At 54.2% G+C, this 26,265-nt stretch overlaps 1 protein-coding gene across 6 annotated transcripts in view; it reads right to left on the reverse strand.

The window, feature by feature from the left end:
- Positions 1-26,265, reverse strand: part of FGD5 (FYVE, RhoGEF and PH domain containing 5) — a 119,656-nt gene that overhangs the window by 41,962 nt on the left and 51,429 nt on the right. For all 6 annotated transcript variants that reach the window (XR_014064390.1, XR_014064389.1, XM_081526410.1 and 3 more), the window contains exons 3-5: positions 20,365-20,500; positions 3,192-3,250; positions 3,048-3,078 (exon numbers count right to left, since the gene is read on the reverse strand). Coding sequence is in view for 4 of the 6 variants with exons in the window: in XM_081526410.1 (XP_081382536.1) it covers positions 3,048-3,078; positions 3,192-3,250; positions 20,365-20,500 (226 nt within the window). In the remaining 2 variants the exon portion in view is untranslated. The remainder of the gene's footprint in view (positions 1-3,047; positions 3,079-3,191; positions 3,251-20,364; positions 20,501-26,265) is intronic.

Genomic DNA, 26,265 nt, shown 5'->3' on the forward strand with positions numbered 1-26,265 from the left:
AAGCCTGGCGTTTTTAGGGACATCTCAGCCTGGTTCTAATCTTGGTTTTGGACCAGTCACTTGACCCCTCATTCCATCTCCAAGCCGCCTCTCCAAACGCACCCATGTTGTAAGGATGTGTTGACAGAGCCTGTTCTCCACACGTTGCCATGGACCTTCAGGCCCGGGAGTGCTCCTGTGTTGACCACCTGCCCTCCTCCACAACCCGGGCCTGGTGACTTCCTCAAACTCTGTGTCCGTGGCAGCTCTTCTGCCAACCTTCCTGGATACACCCAAGGGAGATAAGCCTGTCCAACCCCCACGCTCCTGAGGACATCTGCACAAATCACACTCACCGCAGAGCAGCATCGTGGCTCACGTGTGCAGTTCTCCTCCCTACTTCCACCCTTTCCCTCAACAGAGAAAGAGACACCTACTCAAGGGCAGGTTCTGGGCCTTTTCCATCTTGGGGATCCAAGGCCTATCTCACAGCCTACGGTGTTGGAAACATCCTGTGATGTTCTATCCAGAAGGAAGGGGTAAGTCAGATGGATAGATGGTGGGTGGATGGGCGGATGGGCGGATGGATGGATGGATGGATGGATGGATGGGGAGTTTGACGAATGACTGTGTGGATGCATACATCATTAGCTGCATGCACAGATGAAAGGACAAATGAGTGGATGAAATCCTGGCTAGATGAGTGGATGAGAAATTGAACATACAGACAGGTGGGCAAGTGGATGAATATATTTATAGCTTGGCTCATGGAAGGACAGAACAAGTCTTTAAACCAGAAGTCAGCAAAATTTCCTGTAAAGGCCAGATGATAAATATTTCAGACTTTGTGAGCCACATATGGTCTCAGTCACATAATTCTTCTTTGCCTTTTTTTTCGACAAGTGTTTAAAATATGTGAAATCCATTTTTAGTTCATAGGCTGTACGAAAACAAGATCCTGAGCATCAGAATTCAATTCTGGATGACCAGAAGTTTTACTAATCCCAGAGATAGCTCTATCTTCCATATGAGACACACAAAGTTGAATTCTAAACATAGAAGGTCAGAGGCCATCCCCATCCACCTCTCAATGAATGGGAATGAATGGGCCACTGGTCCCTCTCCACGACGGGGCAGCCTTGGGATTTCAACAGCAGTGGGTCTCCATGGAGAAATTCTTAAGAGTACCCACCAACCTTAGCAATCAGACTCAGAGTCTGGGGGAGGGCAGTGGTGGAGAACATCCCGAAGTCTGTGGTCTCCTTTGGCCCAGTGTCCCTGGCTAGGACTCAAAGAGTCACATTGGGGTGTTTTTGCCTCTTCTCTCCTCATCAGCACTGACGTCACAATGCAGATCCAGACCACAGTTTCCCACAACTAGCTCTGAGTTGTGATGTTTTTTATGGGCTCTTTTTTTCCCTCCTCGGGATATTATTATGGTTACCAGCAGTTCAGCATCTTTCCAACTGGCAGGAAGCAGTGCAAGCCCAGATGGAAGTTTCCCAGTTAGAACCCTCTTAACGAAGTCATAAAACAGAAAGGCCCAGCCCCTTGGACACCCTGCCAGCTCAGAAGCAAGTGAGAGAGCATCAGCCACAGGAGAGTAGTGCTTCCCATCGCCGTTGCTAAACGCGTCTTTGAGGTTCATCCCTGGGGCTGGTTTGCTTCACACCTGAGGGCATGGGGGTTTAACCTCGCACAAAAAGTCCTGAGTCAGAAGGGCAAAAACCAGGGGCTGGGAGCACAGATCAGCAGTGCTCTGTCCCCCTCCCGGGGACCCAGGTGGCAGCAACGGGACAACAGGGTGACGTCACCAACAGGGAACTCAGTGGGATTCAACCAGAGACCGGGCTGGGTGCCCGTGTCTGCTGTCTCCAGGGAGGCCCCCGTGCTGAGGAGCTCCCGACACGGGATGAGAGTGCACCAGGAATCAGCAGACCTGGGGCTTCATCCTGGCTCAGTCACCGCGTGACCCTGGCCAAGTCACTCCCTCTGGGCCTCCATGTCATCACCCACGGAACGTTCAGGATGGACGTTCCCAGCTCTGATGTTCTTGGAAAGACACAAGGGATGATACAAAGCACCACGGGACCAGAAGGTAACCTACAAGGAGCCCGCAGATGGTGTGAGAGCTTGGCCAAGCCAGGAGCTGTCACCAGAGCCTCTATGTGACACGTGCCCTCATGGCTCTCTGTGCCCTCTTCCCTGCCCCCTCCTTATGACTCAGTCCCAAGGCCACCTCTTCCAGGAAGCCTGCCGACACTCCCTGAGGTTGTCAGTTACTCCCCCATGCTCCAGATAATTATCCATCTCACTCATTTGTCTCCTTTGCTGGCCAGACTGGCCTTGGGGAAGGGCCTGTCTGATCCCACTTTCCATCCCCAGCTCCGGTCACACAGCATGTGTCCGAAAAGCATTCACTGAGCTGAAGGGAACTGATGGCTCAGGGAGACTGCAGGCAGTGTGGCAGGCTGTGAAGCGTGGTCAAGCTGCAAGTCCATGGAGTCCCCAATCTAGCCTCCTTTCCTCTGAAAGTCCACAGACTGCCCCCGCCCCTCCCATGGGCTCAATGCCAGGGTGACTGAGACAACCTCTCACTACCTCAGCTGCTTGGGTCATCGTGCAAACACATCACCTGCTCCTCAGAGGCCTAAACATACAATGCGTGCACACACATGAACATGTACACGCACACACATGCACATGCGTGCCCCCACCCCAAACATCTGAACTCAACACACACAGCTACGGACCAGAACTACACCTGTCTTCCTTCTGTCTTCTTCAATCTGAGGGTCAAGGAGACTGCAAACACCCTTCTGGAAAACTTAGCACATTCCCCATACGCCTCCCCCTGCCACCCCGGCATAGTGCAGCTCCATGGGAAGCCCATGCCATCCGCCCCCCCAAAGCACAGAAATCAGGTGACTAGCTTCCCTGAGAAGCCCCGGTGAACAGGGTCTCTGCTAGTAGAAGGCACCTCTGTCTCCTCAATTGCTTTTCTGCCCCTTGTATCATAGCCGTGTCAAAGGGCAATTCACTCTGGACAAGTGAAATGACTAACTCACCAGATACAAGTGCTGGAGCATCTCCACGTATCTGCAGGGGGAGAGAGGGTTGAGTGGGCATTAATTCTCGTTCTGCACAAGCCAGGCAGGGGCTGACGCTCTGTTATCAAGCTCGAGGCCACGGGCCACGGCTCAGGGACTCACGCTTTCTCTGAAGACAGCAGCTCCTGCGCGATGGCGTGGGCTCTGGACTGTCCTTCCACCTGCGGGAGGAAAGAGAGCTGTCAGGAGGGCCCATACCCAGGGGGACGGCAGGACGGGAAGCCCAGCTCCACAGGCGCCATTCAGGCTCACAGAAGGACTGTCACGCTGTCAGAGGAGGATTCCACACGCTTCTCAGCCACCCACCCCCCGGTACTCACTACCAGGGCAGTGCGCAGCCTCGCCGCAGCCTGGCCGCCCCATCTGTAATGGGGATGGGACATCAACAGCATCTAATGCCCAGCCCGGTGCCTGCTGCCCTCTGCGGGCTCAGTAAGCTGCCCAAGGGGACTCTGCCCACAGCCGGGCAGGTTCTGAACAACCTGTGGTTCTCTGTGCCGAGCGAGCCCTGTCTTCCTGATTCTGTCCTTGCTGTCCCCTCAGCGTCCTCTCCCCTCTCTGCCTGCCCACCTCCCAGTTATCCTTGGAGACTCAGCCATGGTGTCTATTGCTTCCTCCAAGGAGCCCTCCGGATTCCTCTCCCCAACTGGTTGGATTAGGTGTCCTTTCTGGGCGGCCTCTCTCAGGACACCAGTTGTGTATCCCTGGAGGCAGGGCCTGGGAGGTGCGTCTTTGTGGCCAGTGCCCGGCACGGGTCTGCCCCTCCTCTGTTACTGAAAGAATGAACGAGTGAATGAATGGATGATTGTTTACGCCACTTGGGAAGCACTGACTCTCCTGGCTGACGGCGAAGGTGAGCCATTTAGCCCACCTGAACCGCAGCCTCCGCACCTCTGAGACAGGAGAATAACTGAGATTCTGTCTATAAACAGGAAGGATGGGCAAGGGCAGGGGTGGAGGCAGAGGCCCGGGCCCTCCGTCATGGGCAACCCCTGCGGCCCCAGACCTGCCTGGTATCAGACACTGTGGAGGATCCGGATGAGCAGAGACCCTGCAGGGCAGTGACAGGGAACAGACACAGTGCTTGCGCAGGCGAGGCTGGGTGGCGTGGTCGCGGTGGAGCAGAGGGCGCCGGGGGCCCCACAGCTCCTGGCCTCCCACCACCTCCCCGTTGTAGCCCCGCAGAAGTCACTTTCTCAGATCAGACCTCAGCTTCCTGTGTGTGAGCAGAGTGACCTCTGAAGGCCCTCCTCTGCTCAACCTCTGTGCATTACACTTGAGAAGTGACGATCTCCTCCCATGACCAGAAACGTACCACCTGTCAAGGGAGCAGCTGCTTGGATGCCAGAACCAGGCAGTCTGGGCTCAAATCCCGCCTTCTGCCTTGTGCTTGTTGAACAAGTCATTTAACCTTTCCGTATCTCGACTTTCCTATCTGTAAAATGGGCACAGTCCTATAATGGTACCTCACACACATGCATACTATGAAGTTTAAACAAGTGCGTATGTACATATATATACACACACATGGAGCTTCCCTGGTGGCTCAGATAGTCAAGAATCTGCCTACAATGCGGGAGACCCGAGTTTGATCCCTGGGTCGGGACGATCCCCTGGAGAAGGAAATGGCAACCCGCTCCAGTATTCTCGCCTGGAAAATCCCCATGGACACAGGAGCCTGGCAGGGTACAGTCCACGGGGTCACAAAGAATTAGACACGACTGAGAGACTAACACACCCACACACATGTACACAGAGAAAGATCTCCCTTTGTGTCGGTATCTGTATCTGCATCGCACACCGGGAACAGGGTCTGGCACACAGTACACGCTACAGAATTGTCAGCTGTCCTTATGTTGTGGTTTCTGTACCCTAACATGGTACCAGGAACGGAACCAAGCATCCAGGGATGGAACAGGAACAAATCATTTACAGGGACAAGGAGGGAAAGGCCTCCACTGCTGGGTCAAGGCTGAGCCACTCCTCCGAGAGCAGCAGCTGAGGCAGAGGAACGCACACGGACCCCGGAATTGAGCACACCCAAGTACCAACCCCGGCTCAGGCATCGTGAACTTGTGAGACGGCCAGCACACCACGACCTCTGAGCCTCCGCTTCTTCACCTGAAACACGCAGAGAGTGACCAGGCAGTCTCACATGCTGGCTCTGGGACGATGCCCTCCTAACCCAGGGCCTTCGCGTTTGCTGTTCCCTCTACCTGCGACATTCTTCCCCAGGTCTGCTCATTCTTTTTTTAATTAAAAAATATTTATTCTTATTTATTTGGCTGCGCTGGGTCTTAGTTGCAGCACATGGAATCTTTGATCTTCACTGCGGGATGTGGGGTTTTAGTTGTGGTATGTGAATCTGCCTGCCAATGCAGGAGACACAAGAGATGCAGATTCGAACCTTGGGTCGGGAAGATGCCCTGGAGAAGGGAATGGCATCCCAACACAGTATTCTTGCCTGGGAAATCTCATGGACAGAGGAGCCTGGCGGGCTACAGTCCACGGAGACACAAAGAGTCGGACACAACTGAGCGACTAAGCTCAGCACATGTGAACTCTCAGTTGCGGCACGTGGGAACTAATTTCCTGACCAGGGATGGAACCTGGGCTCCCTGCATCGGGAGCGTGGAGTCTTAGCCGCTGGACCAGTAGGGAATTCCCGGATCTTCTCATTCTCACTTTTGGACTTTTTCGGTCTCTGCTTAAAAGCCACACATACCCTCAGCGTGGCCATCCATGACCAGCTGACCCAAAGAACTCCCAGTCAGTCTCACTCCAGGTTCTCGGCCTTGGCCCCGCTGACATTCTGGGCCCCACGACTCTCGCTGTGGTGCTGTCAACAGCGTCCACGGCCTCTGCCCGCCGGGATCACCGCTGCAGCCCCGCTCCGAGCTGTGACAACCGGCTGTGTCTCCTGCCGAATGTCCCCTGGGGCACGAGCCCGCTCCCGGTGAGCACCTCCGCTCTAACCTGCTTCTTGCACACTTTTCTTTACTGCTGTCACACGATCTAACGCTGCCCCGGCACACAGGAGAAGTTCAAGACACATTTGAATGAACGAATGGAATTGAGATATATAGTACGTGCTCAATAAATGAGTTTGCTTCCCTGACTGGTCTGTCGCTAACTGCTTCCTGAGTAACAGTACAGTGTTTTGGAGATTCCGGTCTCTCCAAGGCCACCCAATTCTGTAGAACGTGGGCCTGTGGTCAGTCCTCCAGTGGTCTCTCACTGCCCCCACTGCTGCAGAGCAGGAGGGAAACCTGTGAGGCCTCACCCGGCCTCCTGCCCCCGACAGGCACCACGTCGAAGTCTGCCTTCTGCATCCGCAGGGCTGGCATGGGCTCTGTGGCCGCCAAGGGCAGCCCATCTCCCAAGCAGGGGTCCTGCAGACTGCCACATGCAAAAAGCCTTTGGAAACAAAATCCTCACGCCTGGAAACGTATCCTGCCGGGACGGGTCTGGACAGTTAAGGAAACCTTGTGGTCAAGCTTCCGTAACAAGAACCACTTTGCAGAGGATGGACGGGGGTCAGGAGATGCGTTCTATGAGACGAGGACGAGAGTCACGACGACCACCGATCTTCCAGGGGCCGGTGCGTCCATTCTCACTCGTGTCCAGCTTGACGCTGAGACCTGTGCTCCCGGGTGGAAAGGCCTGGGTTCAAGTCCTGGGCTCCGCCCCTTCCTACACCTACACCCTTGGACAAGTTATTCCTCTTCTCCCAGCCCCATCTGGAAAACATGGCTGATAATAATACCTACTAATGATCTGACTCTGTGACCCCATGGATTGTAGCCCGCCAGGCTCCTCTGTCCATGGGATTCTCCAGGCAACAATACTGTGGTGGGTTGCCATTTCCTTCTCCAGGGGATCTTCCCGACCCAGGGATCGAACCCGGGTCTCTTGCATTGCGGGGAGATTTGTTTTTTTTTTTACCATCTGAGCCACCAGGAAAGAATAACAATAACATACCAGCCAGCATTTACTGAACACTTAAGTTTAGCTCTGGATTTTCACATATTAGCTCACTGAATCTTCCCAACAACCTAGGAGGTAATTGCTTTTATTATGGACCATTTTACAGATGAGGAAACTGAGGCACAACTAAGTCCTACGCTTTGCCCAGAGTCACTGTGAGCCAGTGGCAGACACTTGATTCAGCCACAGGTAGTCAGCTCCAACCCTGAAGCACATAGTGACGTGCCTGGCACTCGGCCAGCACTCAGTAAATGGTGTTTCGGCTCATTGAAGGAGGCGGAGTTTTCCAATCGGGAAACACCCGTCCTTGACCTGCACCGTGAGGGTGGCGACAGGAGTCCAGCACTGCAGGGGCACCCAGGGTTGGTGCCCACTCCCAGGCTCAGAGCAGCGCCCACGCTGGCACCCAGCAAGGAGAGCAGGGCTGGAAGTCGGGACACTTCCTGACCCACAGCCCGGCAGGACCGAGTGCAAGCCCTGCTCAGATGCCTGCTTTCTCATCGGGAAGATAGGGGATCAGCGTTCCCCCCCACTGCACGGCCGGGATGAGGAGGTGATGGACGGAGGGGTCACGTCCTGCCCAAGCTTCTGGAGCTGTCGCCACTACCACTGTCACAGGCTGGAGGCTGTCGGGAGGCACTTCGGAGCACAGGCCACTCTGCACATCCCTCCCCAGCCCTCCCGCCAGACGGGCCGACTCCAGGTGGGGCGCGGGGGCTGTCCTCCTTTCCGACTGTGTCCATGATGGATGCGTCTTCACCAGCCGGACAAGAAGGGGGCCCAGCAAAGCCATGTGCCCGGGACTCTCCTCCGAAGCTGCTCCTGGGCGTGGTCCCACTGGGGCCGTTTCATACAGATGTTTGTTTAACCAGGAAATGAACTCCGAGGCTGACGGCAGTGTCCAGGGACAGACTTCTGGGAACAGGGCTCCTCCCAGGAGTGTGGGGGCCGGGGCCTGCGCTATCGCATTTCTCAGGCTGGCGCTGTGGGTGTTAGGCCAGGCGGCCCTCCCTCTGCCCCGGGAGCTCCAAGCCGCTTATCTCCGCCGCTGCCCTGGGCCGCCCAGCCGCGCTTCCGCCCCAGGCCCCAGCAAACCTGCCGGCCCAGTGCTGGCTGTCCTGGGACCAGGGCAGGGCCGGACAGAGGGGAAGAGTCCTCCTTTAGGGACCCTCCTGGCTAAACAGACGCAGGAAGAGTTGGCAGTCCTGGTCCTCTGCCCAGGGCTCAGTTTTTCCAGCTTGAGGATATTAGTTCTCTGTCTCCTTCTAGAAAAGCGGTCCCCAGTCTGGTCTGAGAAACTCTGAGGTTCCACCTCCCTTTTCCAACTACATATCTGCGTGAGCCTTAATTTGCACCAAACTTGTACAAAACAATACTTTCAACAGATGGAATTCTCCTCAACAGAGGAGAATCCAGGTGTCTCCTATGAAGCCAGACATGAACAACATGTTTGCAAAAATGTAAAACCTAGGGACTTCCCTGGTGGTCCAGTGGTTAAGAATCCACCTGCCAATGCTGGGGATGAGGGTTCTAGCCTTGGTCGGGGAACTAAGATCCTACATGCCACGGGGCCACTAAGCCTGGGCACCGCAGTGAAGAACCAGCAAAGCCAAAAAAAAAAAAAAAAATTAAAACCTGGTTACTCTTCTCACTGGTGGCTCAGATGGTAAAGCGTCTGCCTGTGATGCGGGAGACCTGGGTTCCATCCCTGGATTGGGAAGATCCCCTGCAGAAGGAAATGGCAATCCACTCCAGTACTCTTGCCTGGAAGATTCCATGGATGGAGGAGCCTGGTAGGCTACATCCATGGGGTTGCAGAGTCGGACATCACTGAGCAACTTCACTACTACTCTTTTCACTAAACATTTTGGAAAACAACTGTTTTTCATAATAAGTGCGATTTATGTTAACATAAAATGGTCTCTGTGTGCTAAGTTGCTTCAGTCATGTCTGACTCTCTGTGACTCCGTGGACTGTAGCCCGCCAGTCTCCTGTGTCCATGGGATTCTCCAGGGAAGAATACTGGAGTGGGTTGCCATGCCCTTCTCCAGAGGATCTTCTCGACCCAGGGATCAAACCTGTGTCTCTTGCATTGGCAGGCAGGTTCTTTTACCACCAGCACTACCCAGGAAGCCCTAAAATGGTCTACTGTTGCTCTCTCAGAATGAGTTAAAAGATACATGTTTTAAGTTTTTCTCAGTGTTACCTTCTCACCTGGTAACCATGGATAGATAAAACTTACAGAAACAAAAACTCTTAGGGGCCTTGGATCATTTTTAAGAGGATAGATATGGGTCTGAGACAGAAAGATTTTAAGAAGCACTGTTTTAGAGAGTGTCACACTGATCACAGAGGACTGTGGATGGAAACACTCTGCATTCTCAGTGAAGAGCTAAGGCAGAGAGGCCTCGAGGCCACTGTAATATAATACCAATCATTGTCACTGTTGCTGTGCGAAGCAGGGTGATGAGCCCCAGGCTGCCTGGCCTGGCCCTCAGCATGGCTCCACGTTTGCCCAGGACCACGGTTCTCTCCCCAGCGTCCTGTCCTGCAGCAGAGGGAGAAGCTACCCCCAAGCTCCTGTTTTCTCCTGCTTGCAGGCCTGCTGGGTTAAGACCTGCTCGGCCTTTAAACAGCTGTCTCTTTCCTCCCACCCTCGTCTCTGCCAGCTCCCAGCAGAGCCCCGTGTCCTGACGTCCGGGGCCTGGCTCAGTGCCCCCTCCCCCGTGCACACCTGCCCCCCTGCCCACGGTCACCTGGACACGCCCCCCTCCACGCTGTAGCTCTCAGCCTCTTGGCTCTTGGAGACATCTTTCCTTCTCAGGTGACTGCCACCGACATCTGTCTCTGCTCCGCCCATCCAGGCCTTGTCCCCGCTCAGAACTGCCCTGCTCTGAGTGGGCGGGCTCTCTGGCCACCATCTCAGACAGGAGCTCCCAAGCGTCCCACAGCTTCAGCAGAGCTGCCTTCTTAGCTCATGAGACCTACTCCAGTCCACCCAAGGTTGGGGGGCTGCCTTTCTCTGTCACCTGCAGCCCTGTGCGGCCCCAAGCCCCAGAGAACCTGCCCTCCCATCCGACGCTGACACCTGCGCTCTGGGGTCAGGAGACCTAGTTCGAGGCCTGGGCTCCACCTCTTCCTACACCTACACACCTGGACAAGTTCCTTCTCTTCTCTGAGCCCCATCAGTAAAACAGGGAGAACAATACCTACTGAGTAATATAACAGCTAGTGCTTCTCGGACAATATGACAGCTACTGATGCTGTTCAGTCGCTCAGTCGTATCTGACTCTTTGTGACCTCATGGACTGCACCACGCCAGGCTTCCCTGTCCACCACCAACTCCTGGAGCTTGCTCAAACTCATGTCCACTGAATCAGTGATGCCACCCAACCATCTCATCCTCTGTCATCCCGTTCTCCTCCTGCCTTCAATCTTTCCCAGCATCAGGGTCTTTTCCAGTGAGTTGGCTCTCTGCATCATGTGGTCGAAGTATTGGAACTTTAGCTTCAGCATGAGTCCTTGCGATGAATATTCAGGGTTGATTTCCTTTAGGGTTGACTGGTTTGACCTCCCTGCTGTCTCAAGAGTCTTCTCCTGCACAACTGGAAGGCATCGATTCTTCGGCGCTCAGCCTTCTTTATTGTCCAACTCTCACATCCATACTGGAAAAACCATAGCTTTGACTATATACGGACCTTTGTCGGCAAAGTGATGCTTCTGCTTGAAGGCTTAGTGTGTGCTAAGTATGGTTCTGAGCTTTCTACGTGGATTATCTCATTAAATCTTCCCAACAACATATGAGGTAGGCACTATTATTCTTACCTCCATTTCACAGATGGGGAAACTGAGGCACAGGGAAGTTCTATCCCTCTCCCATTCCATTCCTCCATTCCTCCCTGTCCCATGGAACTCAAATTTATTCCGTAAGCTCGCCTAGCTTTTCTGTACCTCACGGCTTTTCAGCTCATGCAGGTTCTTGTGCCCAGAACTTCCCTGTGATCTATGAAGTGTCTCCAAGTCACCGGCTAAACCTTAGCTGGGCAGAGCGCCAGGGTGGGCCCCCGATGCTCCATGCCCGCCAGCTTCCTCGGCCGCATATCCTGTGGGTGGCGGGTGGGGGGGACCACATCCGGACAGAGAGAAGGAGCTGCTGACCAGGGCTGTTTCAAACCCTGGGAAATATTCCTAATGAGGCTTAGCTATTTTGAGGGTCCCAGCGAGGGGCCTTGCTGGAGTGCCCTGAGGTCACAGGGAGCCAGACTCACACAGGTGGCAGGGACCCCACGAGAATGCTGTCTCTGAGGCCCCCTGGGGCACTGCCGGAACGGACATCATCTTCCCACTTGGAACGCACCGGGGTATCCAGCACTGACTTCGGCGGCCGTTGGAAGGTTCAGACAGGCGCTTGGAGAGAGGGGGGTTGCTTTTATACCAGCTGTCACCTGTGTTCACACAGGTGGCAGAGAAGGGATGAGGCGGGCAAAAGAGAGGCCACACCTGCAGGACAAGGAGGGAAGTAGGTGGGACCAACAGAACGTCTCCCCCAGCCTCCCCCTCCCCCAGGAACCAGCAGTCAGCTTCTGCGCCTGGGACACCCAGCCTTATTCAAGCTCTTGAGCACAGGCTGGAGTGAGTCTGGGTTTGGCCCAGATTCTTCAGAAAACTTCCAGCATCACAGAGAGCCTCTGGTCCTGGATGCGATTTGTGATGCCAACGGCGTGTTATCTCGGAGCTTCAGGAGACCCCACGAGGCTTCAGGAGACCTGACTTCTCCTCGACTCCGTCTCCAACCTGCAGGACAGCCTGGAGGGAGCGGCGGCCTCTCCCAGATCTGTGGTCTACCCTCTCCGGGAGACAAAGGGCTCTCGTGTATCACAGACCCCACACCCAATCCTTCCCCATCCCTGGCCCCTGGTATCCACCATTCTTCTCTCTGCGTCTGTGACTCTGACTGGCTGAGTCTCGTCCTATACGTGGAGTCACACAGTATTTGTCCTTCTCTGACCCCCTGACTTCACTGAGTACTGTGCCCTCGGGGTTGGTCCACGTTGTACCACGTGCCAGGATTTCCTTCCTTTTAAAGGCTGAGTAGTATTCCACTGTGTGTGAAGACCACACTGTTTATCCACCCATCCTTCGATGGACACTGAGAGGGTAGATTTCATGTTAAGTGCTCTTAATAAAGTAAAAAAAATCAAAGGGGTCCTGTCCTTAGCCTCTCACTTCAGTTTGAGAAAGGCCCACCTAAAGGCCAGGAAGCCAGTCAAAGACTGGGCTCCTCTCCTTCATGCTGTGTGCTCTGCCCTCCTATGCATCTCTCTCCTTTCTGCGTAGCCACATCCCGCGCTCCTTCACAGAGCGCACTACGCCTCACCTCCTCCTGGAAGCCTCCTTGGCTGTCCTCACTCTTAAGACTGGGGACACTCACACGGATCAGGCACAATTACACAACTGAGACCCCGTGACTGCTCCGTCCCCCGAGCAGCCTTTGTTCTGTAAATAACTGTGATGTGTAACCTTCATGAAAGTGCGTAAGATGTAGAGCCTAGAGATTATCACACAAGGAGCCTTCTCATTCTCCACACTGACCATAAGTCCCCACGGTCGGGCACCCCACTGGCTTCTTTTCCTGCACCGTGAGGAGCGGAGGAAGCTGTGAGTGCTCCACACAGACTGGACGGCTGACACAGACCAGAGTTCAAACTTGAGCGCGCACATGAGCCGCCCGGGGGCTCTTCTTAACATGCAGATACGGACAAATCTAGGGGCTTGGGGTGCTGGTGGTCCGCGGGTCAGACTCTGAGCACCCGGGCTGTGGACCAGGCACAGAGAGAGACGGTCACAAAGTCAGGAAGGGGAAAGGGAGGGCAAAGGTCACCTCGTGCCCCAGCTCTAAACTGGTGAAAGGGGTCTGAGCCTTGGCAGAGAGGAAAACCAGGCACAGAGGAAGCTCTCTGAGGCCCGGCGCGTCCCAATGCTGCCATCCCCAGGCTGTGGGCTCCTGACAGCCCACAAGACCTCCAGGGCCCTTAACAAGGATGTATGGGACAGGCGGGCAACCAGGACACCCCCCGGACCTCTGAGCCCCCATTCTCTCCCTTCTGCTTTAGGTTCTGAGAGTCTGCGTCTTCATTGTCCTCCACTCAACTGTCTGAAAATAAATTCTCTGTGTTAACTTGGCTGAACCGCTGTGCTCTGCAAATTTTACATGACTGAAGGGGTGCTTGTGTTCATTAAACTGTCGTTCATCTGAGATCGTTTTCCTTGTTTAAGTGCAGGACCTGGGTCTAACGCATTCATTTATGTATCAGTTTCTTTGAGGATATTTACCGAATGCTGTTTTACGTGCCAGGCAGCAGCGATTTTAACTGCGAACAGGATAGTTACGGTCCCTGCCTTCCTGGAGCTATTCTGAGAGGGAAAGGTAAACGATATGCAACTAAGCAGAAGAAATAATACAGAACACGATCACAGCCTGAGACAGGGTAGAGGAAGGAAAGGACAGGAGTGAGCAGGGCGAGCAGGACGAGGCCTCTCGGAGGAGGCGGCGTTCCTCGGGGCCCCGCAGCCCGCGGTGCCAAGGGCAGGAAGCGTGTCTCGCGTGGAAATAAGTGCAAGCGCAAAGGCCCTGGGGTGCGGGTAAGGAACACACCGCCTCGTTCTGCAGCCTTTGTGGCTGAATTCCATTCCATCCGTGATTAACACATGGCAACAGGAGATGAAATGCTAAGGACTTTAAAGTCGTGCCAATCACCAAAATAGCAAACTCGAGAGGAGAGGCAGGGACTTGGGGGTCGGGGGTGAGACGCGTGGAAAAGTGGCGAGTTCAGCTGGGGGTGTGCCGAGCCTGAGGCGTCTGCAGGGCTTCCGAGAAGGGCCCCCTAAAGCAGGTGGCAGCTGGAACATGGGGCTAAAGGGAGGGGTGAGGTGGAAGGTCAGCTCCGGGGACACACCCGAGGGGGCTCGCCACTGGCCCACGAGCAGCCGCTAGAGCAGAGGACCGGGAGGAGAGCGGAGCTGGAGGAGCCCAGGACCCAGGAAATCAGCACCTCACGTGGAGGCGCGGGCACAGAGGATGGTCAGGGAGTGGGGAGAGATTGAGCAGAAGACAGAGCCAGAGACGCTGAGGCTGCTCCTGGGCTGGGGAGACCACCAGGGTGGAGGCTCGGTGTCCAAGGTGGACAGTGTGCAGAGAGAGGGGCCACAGCGAGGGCGGCGGGGGAGCCGGGAGGAGCCCACTTGTGGGCGGAGCAAAGCCCTACAGAACCTCTCCAGCCCACCCCGTCCTCCTCTGCCCACCCCTCCTGGGCTCACTCCCACCTCCCGCCTCTCTCTGCATTGCCACTCCCTGCCCACAGGGCTGTCCCCAGACCTTCCCATTTTCTTCCTCCTTCCCAACAGCCAGCTCCCTGCTCAAAGGTTTCCTCCCCATCACAAAGGCTTCCCGGGAAACTTGAACCTTCTTGTATCTCTGGAGGGAATCTCAAATGGGCCAGCTTGTAAAAGAGTATGGCAGGTCCTCAAAAAATTTCTTGGGTCCCAAAATCACTGTGGATGGTGACTGCAGCCATGATATTAAAAGACACTTGCTTCTTGGAAGAAAAGCTATGACCAACCTAGACAGCATAGTAAAAAGCAGAGACATTACTTTGCTGACAAAGGTCCATCTAGTCAAAGCTATGATTCTTCCAGTAGTCACGTACTGGATGTGAGAGTTGGACCATAAAAAAGGCTGAGTGCCAAAGAATTGATGCTTTTGAACTTAGGTGTTGGAGAAGGCTCCTGAGGGTCCCTTGGACTGCAAGGAGATCAAACCAGTCCATCCTATAGGAAATTAGTCCTCAATATTGATCGGAAGGACTGATGCTGAAGCTCCAATATTTTGGCCAGCTGATGCAAAGAGGAGACTCATTAGAAAAGACCCTGATGCTGGGAAAGACTGAAGGTAGGAGGAGAAGGGGGTGACAGAGGATGAGATGGTTGGATGGCATCACCAACTCAATGGACATGAGTTTGAGCAAATTTTGGGAGATACTGAAGGACAGGGAAGCCTGACGTGCTGCAGTCCGTGGGGTCACAGAGTCAGACACGAGTGAGCCACAGAACAACAACAGAGAATGACTATGTGATCTAGCAATTCTGCTTCTGGGTACATATACAAAAGAACTGAAAGCGATGTCTTAAAGAGAGATTTGCACACCCAAGTTCACAGCGGCATGATTCACAGTCATGGGAAAGTGGAGGCAACCCAAGCATCCATGGATGGATGAACTAACAAAATGTGATATGAACACATCGTGGAATATCATCCAGCCTTCCAAGGAAGGAAATCCTAACACACATGACAACATGGATGAACCCTGAAGACATTCTGCGAAGTGAACTAAACCAGACACACAAAAATAGACACCCTGTGAGTCCGCACAGTGGAGGTGTCTAGCGTAATCACCATCATAGAAGCAGAGAGTGGAATGGTGCATGCCAGAGGCTGGGGTGGGGTGGGGCGTTGCTCTGTAACAAGTGCTGAGTCTTAGTTTGGGAAGATGAAAAAGTTCTGGAGATGGACAGTAGGGATGGTTGCCCAACAACGTGAATGTTCTTGGCGTGACTGAACCGTATACTTAAAAATGGTCAAGGTGGAAGATTTTATGCTATGTGTATTTTAAACTCCTTTCCCTTTTTTTTTGCTGTGCCAGGTCTTAGGTGCGGCACACGGTGTCTTCTATCTTCAATGCAGCATGTGGGATCTTTAGTTGCAGCATGTGAGATCCAGTTCCCTGACCAGGGACCAAACCCAGGCCCCCTGCGCTGGGAGCATGGAGTCTCAGCCACTGGACTGCCAGGGAAGTCCTTCAACAAAACTCTTATAAATGGAAAAAAGAAAAGCCTTCTTCAGCCTCCCTAAGTTTCCCCTCTCTCTCTTCACCCCCGGTGCTCTGTCCCCCACCTCTATGGTCTGCATTGTTTATAGCACTTTCACCACCGCAACCCATCTTAGGGAGTTTTCTGGATGATTGCTCATCACCTTCTAGAAGGTACACTCCAGCAGAGCCAGGAGACACCTGGTCTGACCTGTGGCTGCTGTTTCTTCAGCCCTGAGAGGGGTGCCTGGCACACAGTAGGTGCTCAGTAAATAGTTGACAAAGAAATACAACTCTGCTGAAGAAGAGGAGGGCCGGATGGAACTGGGTGGGGTCACAGAGAGAAGAGGTGTGGACGGGAGGGAGCTCACATCCAACAGGAGACGGGTTTTCTGGGAAGGCGAGCTGGCTGCAGGGGAGGAAGCTGCGGCAGGTGTGGACCGGCCTTCTGGGCCCAGAGGAGCGTGTCTGCAGTGGAGCCAACGCGCAGCGGAACACGGGTTCAGGATCTGTGGCGTGGAGAAGGTGCAGGGTGACATTTAACATGGGTTGGGGGCTGGCCCCGTGGAGATGACCAGGGTTCAAGCAGATCCTTTAACCCCGACAGACGGTCAGGGCGAGGTCGCAAGTGCAAAGCTGGCGGCAGGAGGCCAGCAGGGGGGCTGGGCCAGGCCCCTAGGACCCCGGGTGCAGCCGGGAGGGGGGGGTCCTGCCTGGGCAGGGACCAGAGAGGGTGGGCAAACAGGACGGGTCTGCTCCACAGGACAGGGCTGGGCTCAGGGGTGGACCTGTCCAAGAAAACAACATCCTCGGTGACAACGGGACTCCGGTCAGGGGGGAGGTAACCAGAGGGGCCGCCAACTCCCGGGCTGATCTCGGGGGAGCTGGTATGTTGCCTGAAAAGTCCCCAATAGCTTGAAAACCGGGCGCACTGTCGGGAGGGGAACCTGCGAGCCAGCTTGTGAATGTCTCCTTTCATTGCTAGATCTATTTTTAGGTCCGTCGGGATTCTCTTTTTTTGCCCCCTCTTTCCTTCAACCCACACCCGTTGTCTGTCCGCGAGTGGGAGTGGAGCGAGGGAGGTCAGACAGGTGGGTGGACCAGCTGGGCTCAGTTTCCTGTCCTGCTGCAAAAATCTCTCCCCTCCCGCCTGGGTCAGTCCCGAAACATCTGGGAAGGGTGGGTGGGGCTCAGCACTTGTTATTTATTGTTACGTAAGCCGTATCACCCTGGAGGAAGGGTGGGGCTCACCACCATATCCCCACACACGCCCAAGGTCCAGGGGAGGCCATCCCAGTCCAAGGCTGCCCCTTTGAGATGGCTGGAGTGGAAATCTGGCTCCCCTTGCTCCCAGGACGCGACAGAGGCACAGAGAGGTGAGGTCTGCTTTTCAGAGAAGCAGAATTTTCAGAGAGGATAGAAGACAGAAGAATAAGAAGTGAACGTTCCACCTCCCCACCCCAGCAAAGACTGCTCCGTCTGGAAACTTCCCAGTGGTCGAGGGGCCCTCACACCCCAGAACTGCCAGGGAGCGCCCTGCAACAGCCTGTGGTGGGGGCTTGATCAGGAGGTACAGACACTGATTGAAATTGGCCTGCTCTTGGCACTGCCCTCTCCCGGGATCCACCCGCAGGAAAGAATGTGTGTATGAGGAGGGGTATGAACAGGTGCCCTGCAGTGCTGTCCACAGAGCAAAGGTGGCTAAGACTCCGAGTTCCCAATGCAGGGGGCCTGAGGGTTCGATCCCCAGTTGGGGAACACGCTCCCACGAGCTGCAACTCAGAGTTTGCCCGCCTCAACTAAAGACCCTGCAGGCTGCAACGAAGGTCGGGATCCTGTGTGCAGACGAATAAGTATTTCCCAAACACCACAGACACTCTAAGTGCCCCTCAGCGAGGGGAGGGCAGAAAACTGACAGCACATCCAGACATTGGAAGAGTCGGGCACAAAAAAAATGAAGTGAGAGCTCCCCGCACTGACGTGGGACAATGTCTAAGATACTAGCAAATGAACCCCACCCAGTGATCGCCCCTGTTTCTCAGAGCTTGATACGGTTTATGGGGGAAAAAAACCCCACACCTCCACAAATAATGCCATCCATTTCGTCCATTTCCAACGCTTAGTGAATGATGTATGTCGGTGAGTACAGGGGAGAAGGTGTGGAGGGACACACAGCCGTCTGCGTACCAGGTACCTCGGGGAAGGCCCTGGGGGCTGGGAATGAGCGTCCCCGGGTACTGAGCCCTCGCCTGCGGGGACCTCAAACATGACGAGGACCCCCCAGCAGAGCATGCCTTGGGTAACGAAGACCTGATGTCCACAGGGGCCTGCACCGCTGCAGCATCACAGAGCCCTCACAGGGAGGAAGGGGGGAGCAGGCTAGATGGGGGCGCTCAGTCCATTTGGCAGGTGAGCAGGCTGGGCTCCAGAGAGTGGACCGACCAGGCTGGGGGGTCTGGACTGCCACGTCTCCCTCTGTGTGCTCAGAAACGACGGGACGGTCCTTCTCGTGGTGGGAAGTGGCCGGCAACACAGTGGGAGGGGGGAGACGTAGGTGGTCCCAGGGGAAGGGGAGAACCATCACGGGGTACACAGAGCTGCATGTGGGGGGCCCCACCGCTCTCTTGGCCCCTCGGCTCTGCTGGGACCCAGCCCCAGCGTCAGAGGACCGACCCCTGAGGACAGCGAGGGCTCTCTGCGCCCAGGCTCCACAACCCCAGCGATGCCCAGAAGGGCCAGAGTCAAAGCTCACCTCCCTTCCCCACACGCCCACCCCTCCCTGAGCCAAGAGCTCCTCCCGGAGGGAGCGGAGGAAGCGGAGAGGCAAGAGAAGGCCACCAAGATCACAGCAGAGAAACAGACAGACAAGACTGGGTTTGGAGTCAGCCCTGTTTCCAGCCCCTTCAATCACGTGCAGTGTGGCCTTGGACAAGTGACTTAATCTTTCTGACCCTCTATGTTCTCAGCTGCAGAACAGGGAAAATGCCACCGACTTCAGCACTGTTGTAAGGAATGAGAGAGAGAGCGGACGTGGGAGCACCGAGTGCCCCACACACAGCTCGCTGCCCGGAGAGTGAGAAGCAGGGAGAGGAGGCCTTCGAAGGGGAAGGGACCATGGCCGAGCTGGTGGGAAAGCCCCCTAACCCTAACCCTAACCCTAACCCTTGAGCATCCTCACAGCACCAGGCAGATGATGTGAAAAGCACTGTGCAGACAGGTGAGCAAACTTTTAAAAGAAAACAAATGCACGAGACAAAATGAAACACGTGCCCATTTGTCAACTGCTTGGTAAGCACCAGGCACCTGGGCCGATGCTCCCGGAGGAAGAGCCCATGGTCAGAGTGGACCACCTCACCTGGGCTGGGAGGGGAAAACAGCCCGTGTGTCCTGGAAGTGCGTGAAAGAACTAAGATTGGGTCAGGAACAGCGAGAGGCGTGGGCTCATCCCAGCACCGGATGGTGAGCAGACGTAACCACCACCATGAACAAGGCCTGATGCCTAATAACAAGGTCTGGGTCTCGACTGTGACCTGGGCCCTGCCTCACCGTCCACCTGCAGGGCTTCCGTGGTGGCTCAGACGGTAAAGAATCTGCCTGCAGTGCAGGACACCCAGGTTCAATCCCTGGGTTGGGAGATCCCCTGGAGAAGGGAATGGCAACCCACTGCAGTATTCTTGCCTGGAGAATCCCATGGACAGAGGAGCCTGGCGGGCTATAGTACCTGGGGTTGTAGAGAGTCAGACACAACTGAGTGACTAACACTTTCAAGTTCACTTTCTCTCAGCCTCGCCCACCTCCCCACCCTTCACTCCAACATCACTGTAGGGAGTAAGGACATCTTCATGAAACTCACTCACACACCTAACTCATCGCACCTTCACAATTCCCACTTCACAGATGAGGAAACTGAGGCCCAGGGCCCCAGGTCATTGGAATCTAGCCCTTGTGTGCTCAGTCACTCAGTCGTGTCTGACTCTTTGTGACCCCGTGGACTGTAGCCCACCAGGCTCCTCTGTCCACAAGATTTTCCAGGCAAGAATACTGGAGTGGGTTGCCATGCCCTTCTCCAGGGGATCTTCCCAACCCAGGGACTGAACCCTGGTCTCCTGCATGGTAGGCAGATTCTTTACCATCTGAGCCACCAGGGAAGCGCTGCCTTGATTCAAGTCAGGCAGCTCTATCCCACGTCCCCCCCACGACCGAGGCTCTGGAAGCCCCAGGCTCCAGGGACCCAGGCGGACGAGAGCAGTCATCCCCGCAGCATCCCGTGGCCCTCGTCTGCCACAGCCCCGAACGAGACTCTGCCTCTGCGTCCAGCCAGGGCTCAGCTGTCTGCAAACAGCTCCCTCCGCCCGGAGACGGAAGGGAGTGGACCTTCCCTCCACCTTCACGTCTCTGACCCCCACATCCCACCGGCCCCCTACCTTGTGGGTGAGGCTGGGGTCTCTCGCAGTGCTGTCCTCCTCCTCCTCCGAGCTTCCGTGCTCTTCATCTGACGTAAGGTCCTCCTTGGGGGCCACAGCCGAGATCGGACAGACCTTGTAGGGCTCGGTGTAGGCACTGGGGAAACAGAGCAGAGGAGAGAGAGAGGGTCAGAACTGCTAGTCTGGCCAAGGGACAGAGAACCGGCCAGGGCCCTGCTAACACCACAAGCCGTTACCGAGTGCTCTGTGCCTCCACGGGGACCCAGAGACGGGTAAGACCAGGCAGGACCGCCTTCCTGCCCCACCCCCGCAAGTCTGTTCTGGTTCAAGGGGCAGTCCAAGCTCTTTGCTGCCTCAGGACCTTTACACATGCTGTTCAAGACAGACCTCTCTCCCCATTAGCTGCAAGGAGACCCAGGTTCGATCCCTGGGTCGGGAAGATCCCCTGGAGAAGGGAACGGCAACCCACTCCAGTATTCTCGCCTGGAGAACCCCATGGACAGAGGGGCCTGGTGGGCTGGCCCCATCACAGCAGCCTCCTTGCTCCCAGCTCCTCTCTCTACACAGCAGAGTGACTGACTGACAAGACAAACCAGCCCACAACCCGCTGTCTTGCTCAAGAACCTTCAATGGCTCCCTCCTGCCTTTGGCAACACGGTCCCAGATGACTGCGCACAAAATCTCTCTTCATACTAAAAATTCAAGCATCTTGTCTTTTTAATTTTTATCAATACTGATTCCTGCCCTCTGGGAATGATGGATGGATAGATGGATGGATGGATGGATGGATGGAGAAGCAGCCGTGAGGAAGGAGTCTCCACTCTCTGGAGTGGCTGTGCCAATTCTATTCCAGGCCTTCAACGGGCAGGCTCAGGACCCCTGCATCAGGCCTGGTCCACGCAGGCGGAAGCATGGCCTCAGGAGAGGACATGAGTGTTAGGTTGCGGTGCAAGGAGAGGCTATTCCTGGCACCAGAAAGACCATGGACACCTCTCTCCAGGTCTGCCCAGCGAAGGACCGGCGTCCTCTGATTCACATGGGGGCCAAGAGCCAGAAAGATCAGGGAGAAACGGCCTGTTCCTACCTGCACTCCTAGTGCCATGTCTGTGTGTGTGTGTGTGTGTGTGTGTGTGTGTGTGTGTGTGTGTGTTCCTACCTGCACTCCTAGTGCCATTGTGTGTGTGTGTGTGTGTGTGTGTGTGTGTTCCTACCTGCACTCCTAGTGCCATTGTGTGTGTGTGTGTGTGTTCCTACCTGCACTCCTAGTGCCATTGTGTGTGTGTGTGTGTGTGTGTGTTCCTACCTGCACTCCTAGTGCCATGTCTGTGTGTGTGTGTGTGTGTGTGTGTGTGTGCTTGCAGCTGTGCACCTGTGTGCAGACACACAGCCCTGACTCAGGCTGCAGTCAGGACCCGCTCAGCTATCGAACTGCCCGCTCTTCTAGCCACACCTCTGTCTTCTTTTTCAAAATTTATGGGATGGCCCAAAAGTTCGTTTGGGCTTTTCTGTAACATACATGGAATCTCGTTAAGATCATTAGAAGATTTCTTATCAGAATTTGGAGGATACAAGGTAGATGGTCAATATATTCAAAATGCTTAAAGAAAAAAACCTGTCAGCTAAGAATCAATCCTGAATTCCATACAACTGTCCTTCAGAACTGAGCTGGACGTTAAGACATTCCTAAATAAACCTGCGGCAGCTTGTGACAACAAAATCTGTGCTGCAGGAAGTGTTCGAGGGAGTCCTGCAAAGTGAAATGAAAGGACATTAGAACCACAAGCTCACAGGGAGAAATAAAGATAATACATGGGAAATTACAAAACTTCAACGATGAATTCTACCAAACATTCAAGGTAGAACTACTGCCAATCATTCTAAAATTTTCAAAGCTGAAGAGGGAACACTTCCCAACTCATTCCATGAGGCCAGTATTGCCTCCATCCTCCCGGGCAGCGAGTCGGAAACCTGAACATCTCGGGTCTGAACGTTAAACGTCTCCCAAGTTCACCCTCACACCTTCCCCGACTCCACTGGCCCCTCTGTCACAGCCTCGAAGCCCAAGCCATCTCTTGCCTGGATGTCTGTAACACTCGCTTCCAGTTGGCGCCCCTTCCCTGGGGCTGCCCTCCCAACTCTTCACCCGGCTGCCAGAGGGACCTTCTCAGACTCCGCTTGATCCTGCCACCCTCCTGCTGAAACTGTCCGGGGTAGTCCAGTGCTGCTGGCATTTGGTCCCAGCAGCTCAGCCTGCCGGGCAAAGCTCTGCTACCCGGGGGCGCGGGAAGCCGGGCCTCCTTGCGCCCTGATGCTGCTGTGAAGTCTGCCCAGCATCAGACACTGCCAGGTATCCGGGAACTTGGGGGCTCTGCCTCAAGCCAGGCAAGGGCTGGACTCCTTGCAGCAGACACTGAGGAGAGAGCTCATGGACGCCCAAAACTCCAAAGATGTGGAGGGGCTGGCTCAAGGTCACGTGGCAAACGGGGGCCAATACACATGGCCTCTGCCTACACTTGATCCCATTTAACAGACATGAAAATAGAGGCCAGTTGGGTTCCCTCAACGTACCAGTGTGTGCAGCTGACTCCCAGGCTGCAAGGGCAAATGGGCTTTGCTTTTGTTTTCTGTGCTCTTTTTATTTCCTTCTGGAGCAGCAGCAGGAGAATCGCCATGGACAGAGGAGCCTGGTGGGCTGCAGTCCATGGGGTCGCCAAGAGTCGGACACGACTGAGCGACTTAGCCCAGCACAGAGTGCAGCAATGCGAGTTCACACTCCCAGGTGGGGCTGTCTGGGTTCAAATCCTGGCTCGGATGCTTACTGGCCATGTATTATATTACCTTTCTAAGCCTTAGCAGTGCCCAACTCATTAATCTGCTGGGAGGGGTCAACAAATTAATACTGCAAGACACTCACAACAGTGACTGACACTTAATAACTCAATGAAGGAGAGCTAGGGCTCTCCTCCTCACCAGTTTGGCTTGCCTGAGCACGGCTGCTCCATTATGGACCAACTGTCGTCTAAACTCAGCTCGTTTTTAACATTTGCTTCTATGCTGACCTCATCCTGATAACACCCATGATGTCACACAATGTGTTCCTCTAACACTTTAAAATAAACCACACAATTGTTCATCTATAACATGTTTGATGACAATGACCTTGTCCTCCCCTGAAGGTTCACAGACCTTCAGAGACAAAACCAGTGAGCACAGACCCACCATCTGTCCTCAATCCAACCTCAGCTTCTGGCTAGAAACGTGTCCTGGGCTCTCTTTAATCTACTTCTTCCTCACTTTTGTTTTCTAGAAAGAGCTAAAAGGGGAGTCAGGAGACAAGGGTTGGGGTGCTCTCATGATATTCTGGCTCATTTATTTCACTGTCCTATTGAAGGGCTGTGAGCACAACAGATGGAGGCAAACTGCCATTAAAAATACACATGAAAAAGCAACTATAATCCCACGCCTTGACAGATTCAATGGAAGCCTTAGTGACAGACCTTATCTTAGACTGGAGTCATTAGTTAAATAAGCAAATCAAAATAGTCTAGGACCACTAATGTCAACAGAACTGAGTCTACACACTTTTGATATTTGCTACCAGGCTAATCTTCAAATCCAGGGGAAGAAAAACACCTCCAAGACATGCTTTCTTAATAATTTCTGCCCAAATGCTCTGACAGGCCCTAGAGAGCTCATGTTCTTGGTGAGTAACCACTTCCTCCCTTGGGGGACAGACTGGCAACCCTCACAGAGGGTTCATCCATTTCCCCAGTTCAGTTCAGTTCAGTTGCTCAGTCGTGTCCGACTCTTGGCGACCCCATGAACCGCAGCACGCCAGGCCTCCCTGTCCATCACCAACTCCTGGAGTTCACCCAAACTCATGTCCATTGAGTTGGTGATGCCATCCAACCATCTCATCCTCTGTCGTCCCCTTCTCCTCCTGCCCTCAATCTTTCCCAGCATCAGGGTCTTTTCCAATGAGTCAGCTCTTCACATCAAGTGGCCAAAGTATTGGAATTTCAGCTTCAGCATCAGTCCTTCCAATGAACACCCAGGACTGATCTCCTTTAGGGTGGACTGGTTGGATCTCCTTGCAGTCCAAGGGACTCTCAAGAGTCTTCTCCAACACCACAGTTCAAAAGCATCAATTCTTTGGCGCTCAGCTTTCTTTATAGTCCAACTCTCACATCCATACTTGACTACTGGAAAATCCATTTCCCTAGTCCATCAATATAAACCTGTGAGACAGGTCCTTTGCACAGCATGCCCTAAGGAAGGCTGCAAGGTCTGTATTTTTAGCTATCTGGTTCCTATCTGTTTGGTTTTTGACCATTCAGACTCTGTACTGTAGGTACTGGTAACTCAGTGGTAAACAAACACATTGTCTGCTCCATGGCCTCTCTCGTCAAAATGCCCATTATAATCATAATGAGGGGGACTTCCTTGATGGCCCAGTGGCTAAGATTCCACGCTCCTAACGCAAGGCATGCAGATTTGATCCCTGGTCAGGGAGCTAGATCCCACATGCTGTAACTAAAGATTTTGAGTGCTGCAATTAACACTCGGTGCAGTCAAACAAATAAACATCAAATAATAAATAAATAAAAGTTCTGTTTAAAAAAAGATAACTAGGTGAGGTGTTGTCTCCAGACACCTTCTTTGAATGCACCAATATATTACATATGAGAAAGCCCTCTGACCCAAACCCCTACCGTCTACTCACTCACCCACCTACACACTTTTCACCCATTTGCCCATACAGCCACTCACCTCTGCTTCCCTCCTTCTCTCCATCAGTCCCCCCATACCTCCATCCACCCACTTGCCTACCCATTCATCTGTCCAACTACCCATCCACTCAGCCATCCCTCTACCCACCCACCCACCTGGCGATCCTTCTATCCACCCAACCAAACCATCCATCCTTCCATTCCCTCACTCACTTACTCACCAAGGACAAAGCAGCACCTACGTCAAAGAGCAAACCCGTGAAGGAATCAGGCATGACTACAGTACAGTGCAAAGTACTGGCTGAGAGGGCGGGTCCAAAACTCAGATTGCCTGGTTTGAATCCCAGCTCTACCACTTCCAGCAAATTACTGCAACTTTCCGTGCCCGTTTTTTTTTTTTAAATCTGCAAATCAAGGGTAATGACACATGCTGGGAAAACAGACAAAAATGCCACGTGGTCAGCACTGCCGCTCTAGAGACCAAATGGCCTAGAACTTCACCAACCTCTCTGCTTCTAATCCCTAAAGTTGGGATGACTATCTAGGTTCATTGTGGGCTTCATGAAGTGAGAACATGCCGGTAAAAGCAGCCATCTCCTCGACCGTAATATGTCCCTTTTGGCCAGCCTGCAGAGGGGCCAAGTTTTAAATCCTCCAGACTAGTCTCCACAGGGCTGTATCCTCCCCCTGGGCTGACTTGGGATTTAAAGGGAACATAAATTAAAGCTGCTCAGAGCTCATTACCCTAAACGACCCTCCAAATGAGCACAGTCCTGTCCAGCAGCCTGGAGTCGTAAAAGGACACGAGCACCCACGTGGGGGGACGAGCGCTTTGTAAGCTGGCCCGGGGCTGTCCGGCTCTGCCCATTAAATCCCACCGGGTGTGACACTCACTAGGAGCCGAAACCCTGAGCGCAGCCAAAGGGGCCTTGTAACTCATAAAACGGGAAGGCTGTCCCCTGCGGGAGCCTCTCGGGGCGCTTCGGGCCCTCACTCCGCCCCCACTGGTGCAGTGACATGTGGGAGGAAACCAGATTGCAGATGTCACGGCCCCTGGCTCCTCTGAAATAGGCTGGAACCTTCCTAGAGCTGGCCAGCTTGGCGGGGAGGCGGTGCAGCGGCTTCGGCACTGCGATCTCTGGGAGCTGGAAAGTTTGAGATGGAGGAGACA

Source organism: Giraffa tippelskirchi, chromosome 9 (genome assembly GCF_054371585.1).
Source record: "Giraffa tippelskirchi isolate mGirTip1 chromosome 9, T2T-mGirTip1v1.2.pri, whole genome shotgun sequence".
Taxonomy (NCBI): domain Eukaryota; kingdom Metazoa; phylum Chordata; class Mammalia; order Artiodactyla; family Giraffidae; genus Giraffa; species Giraffa tippelskirchi.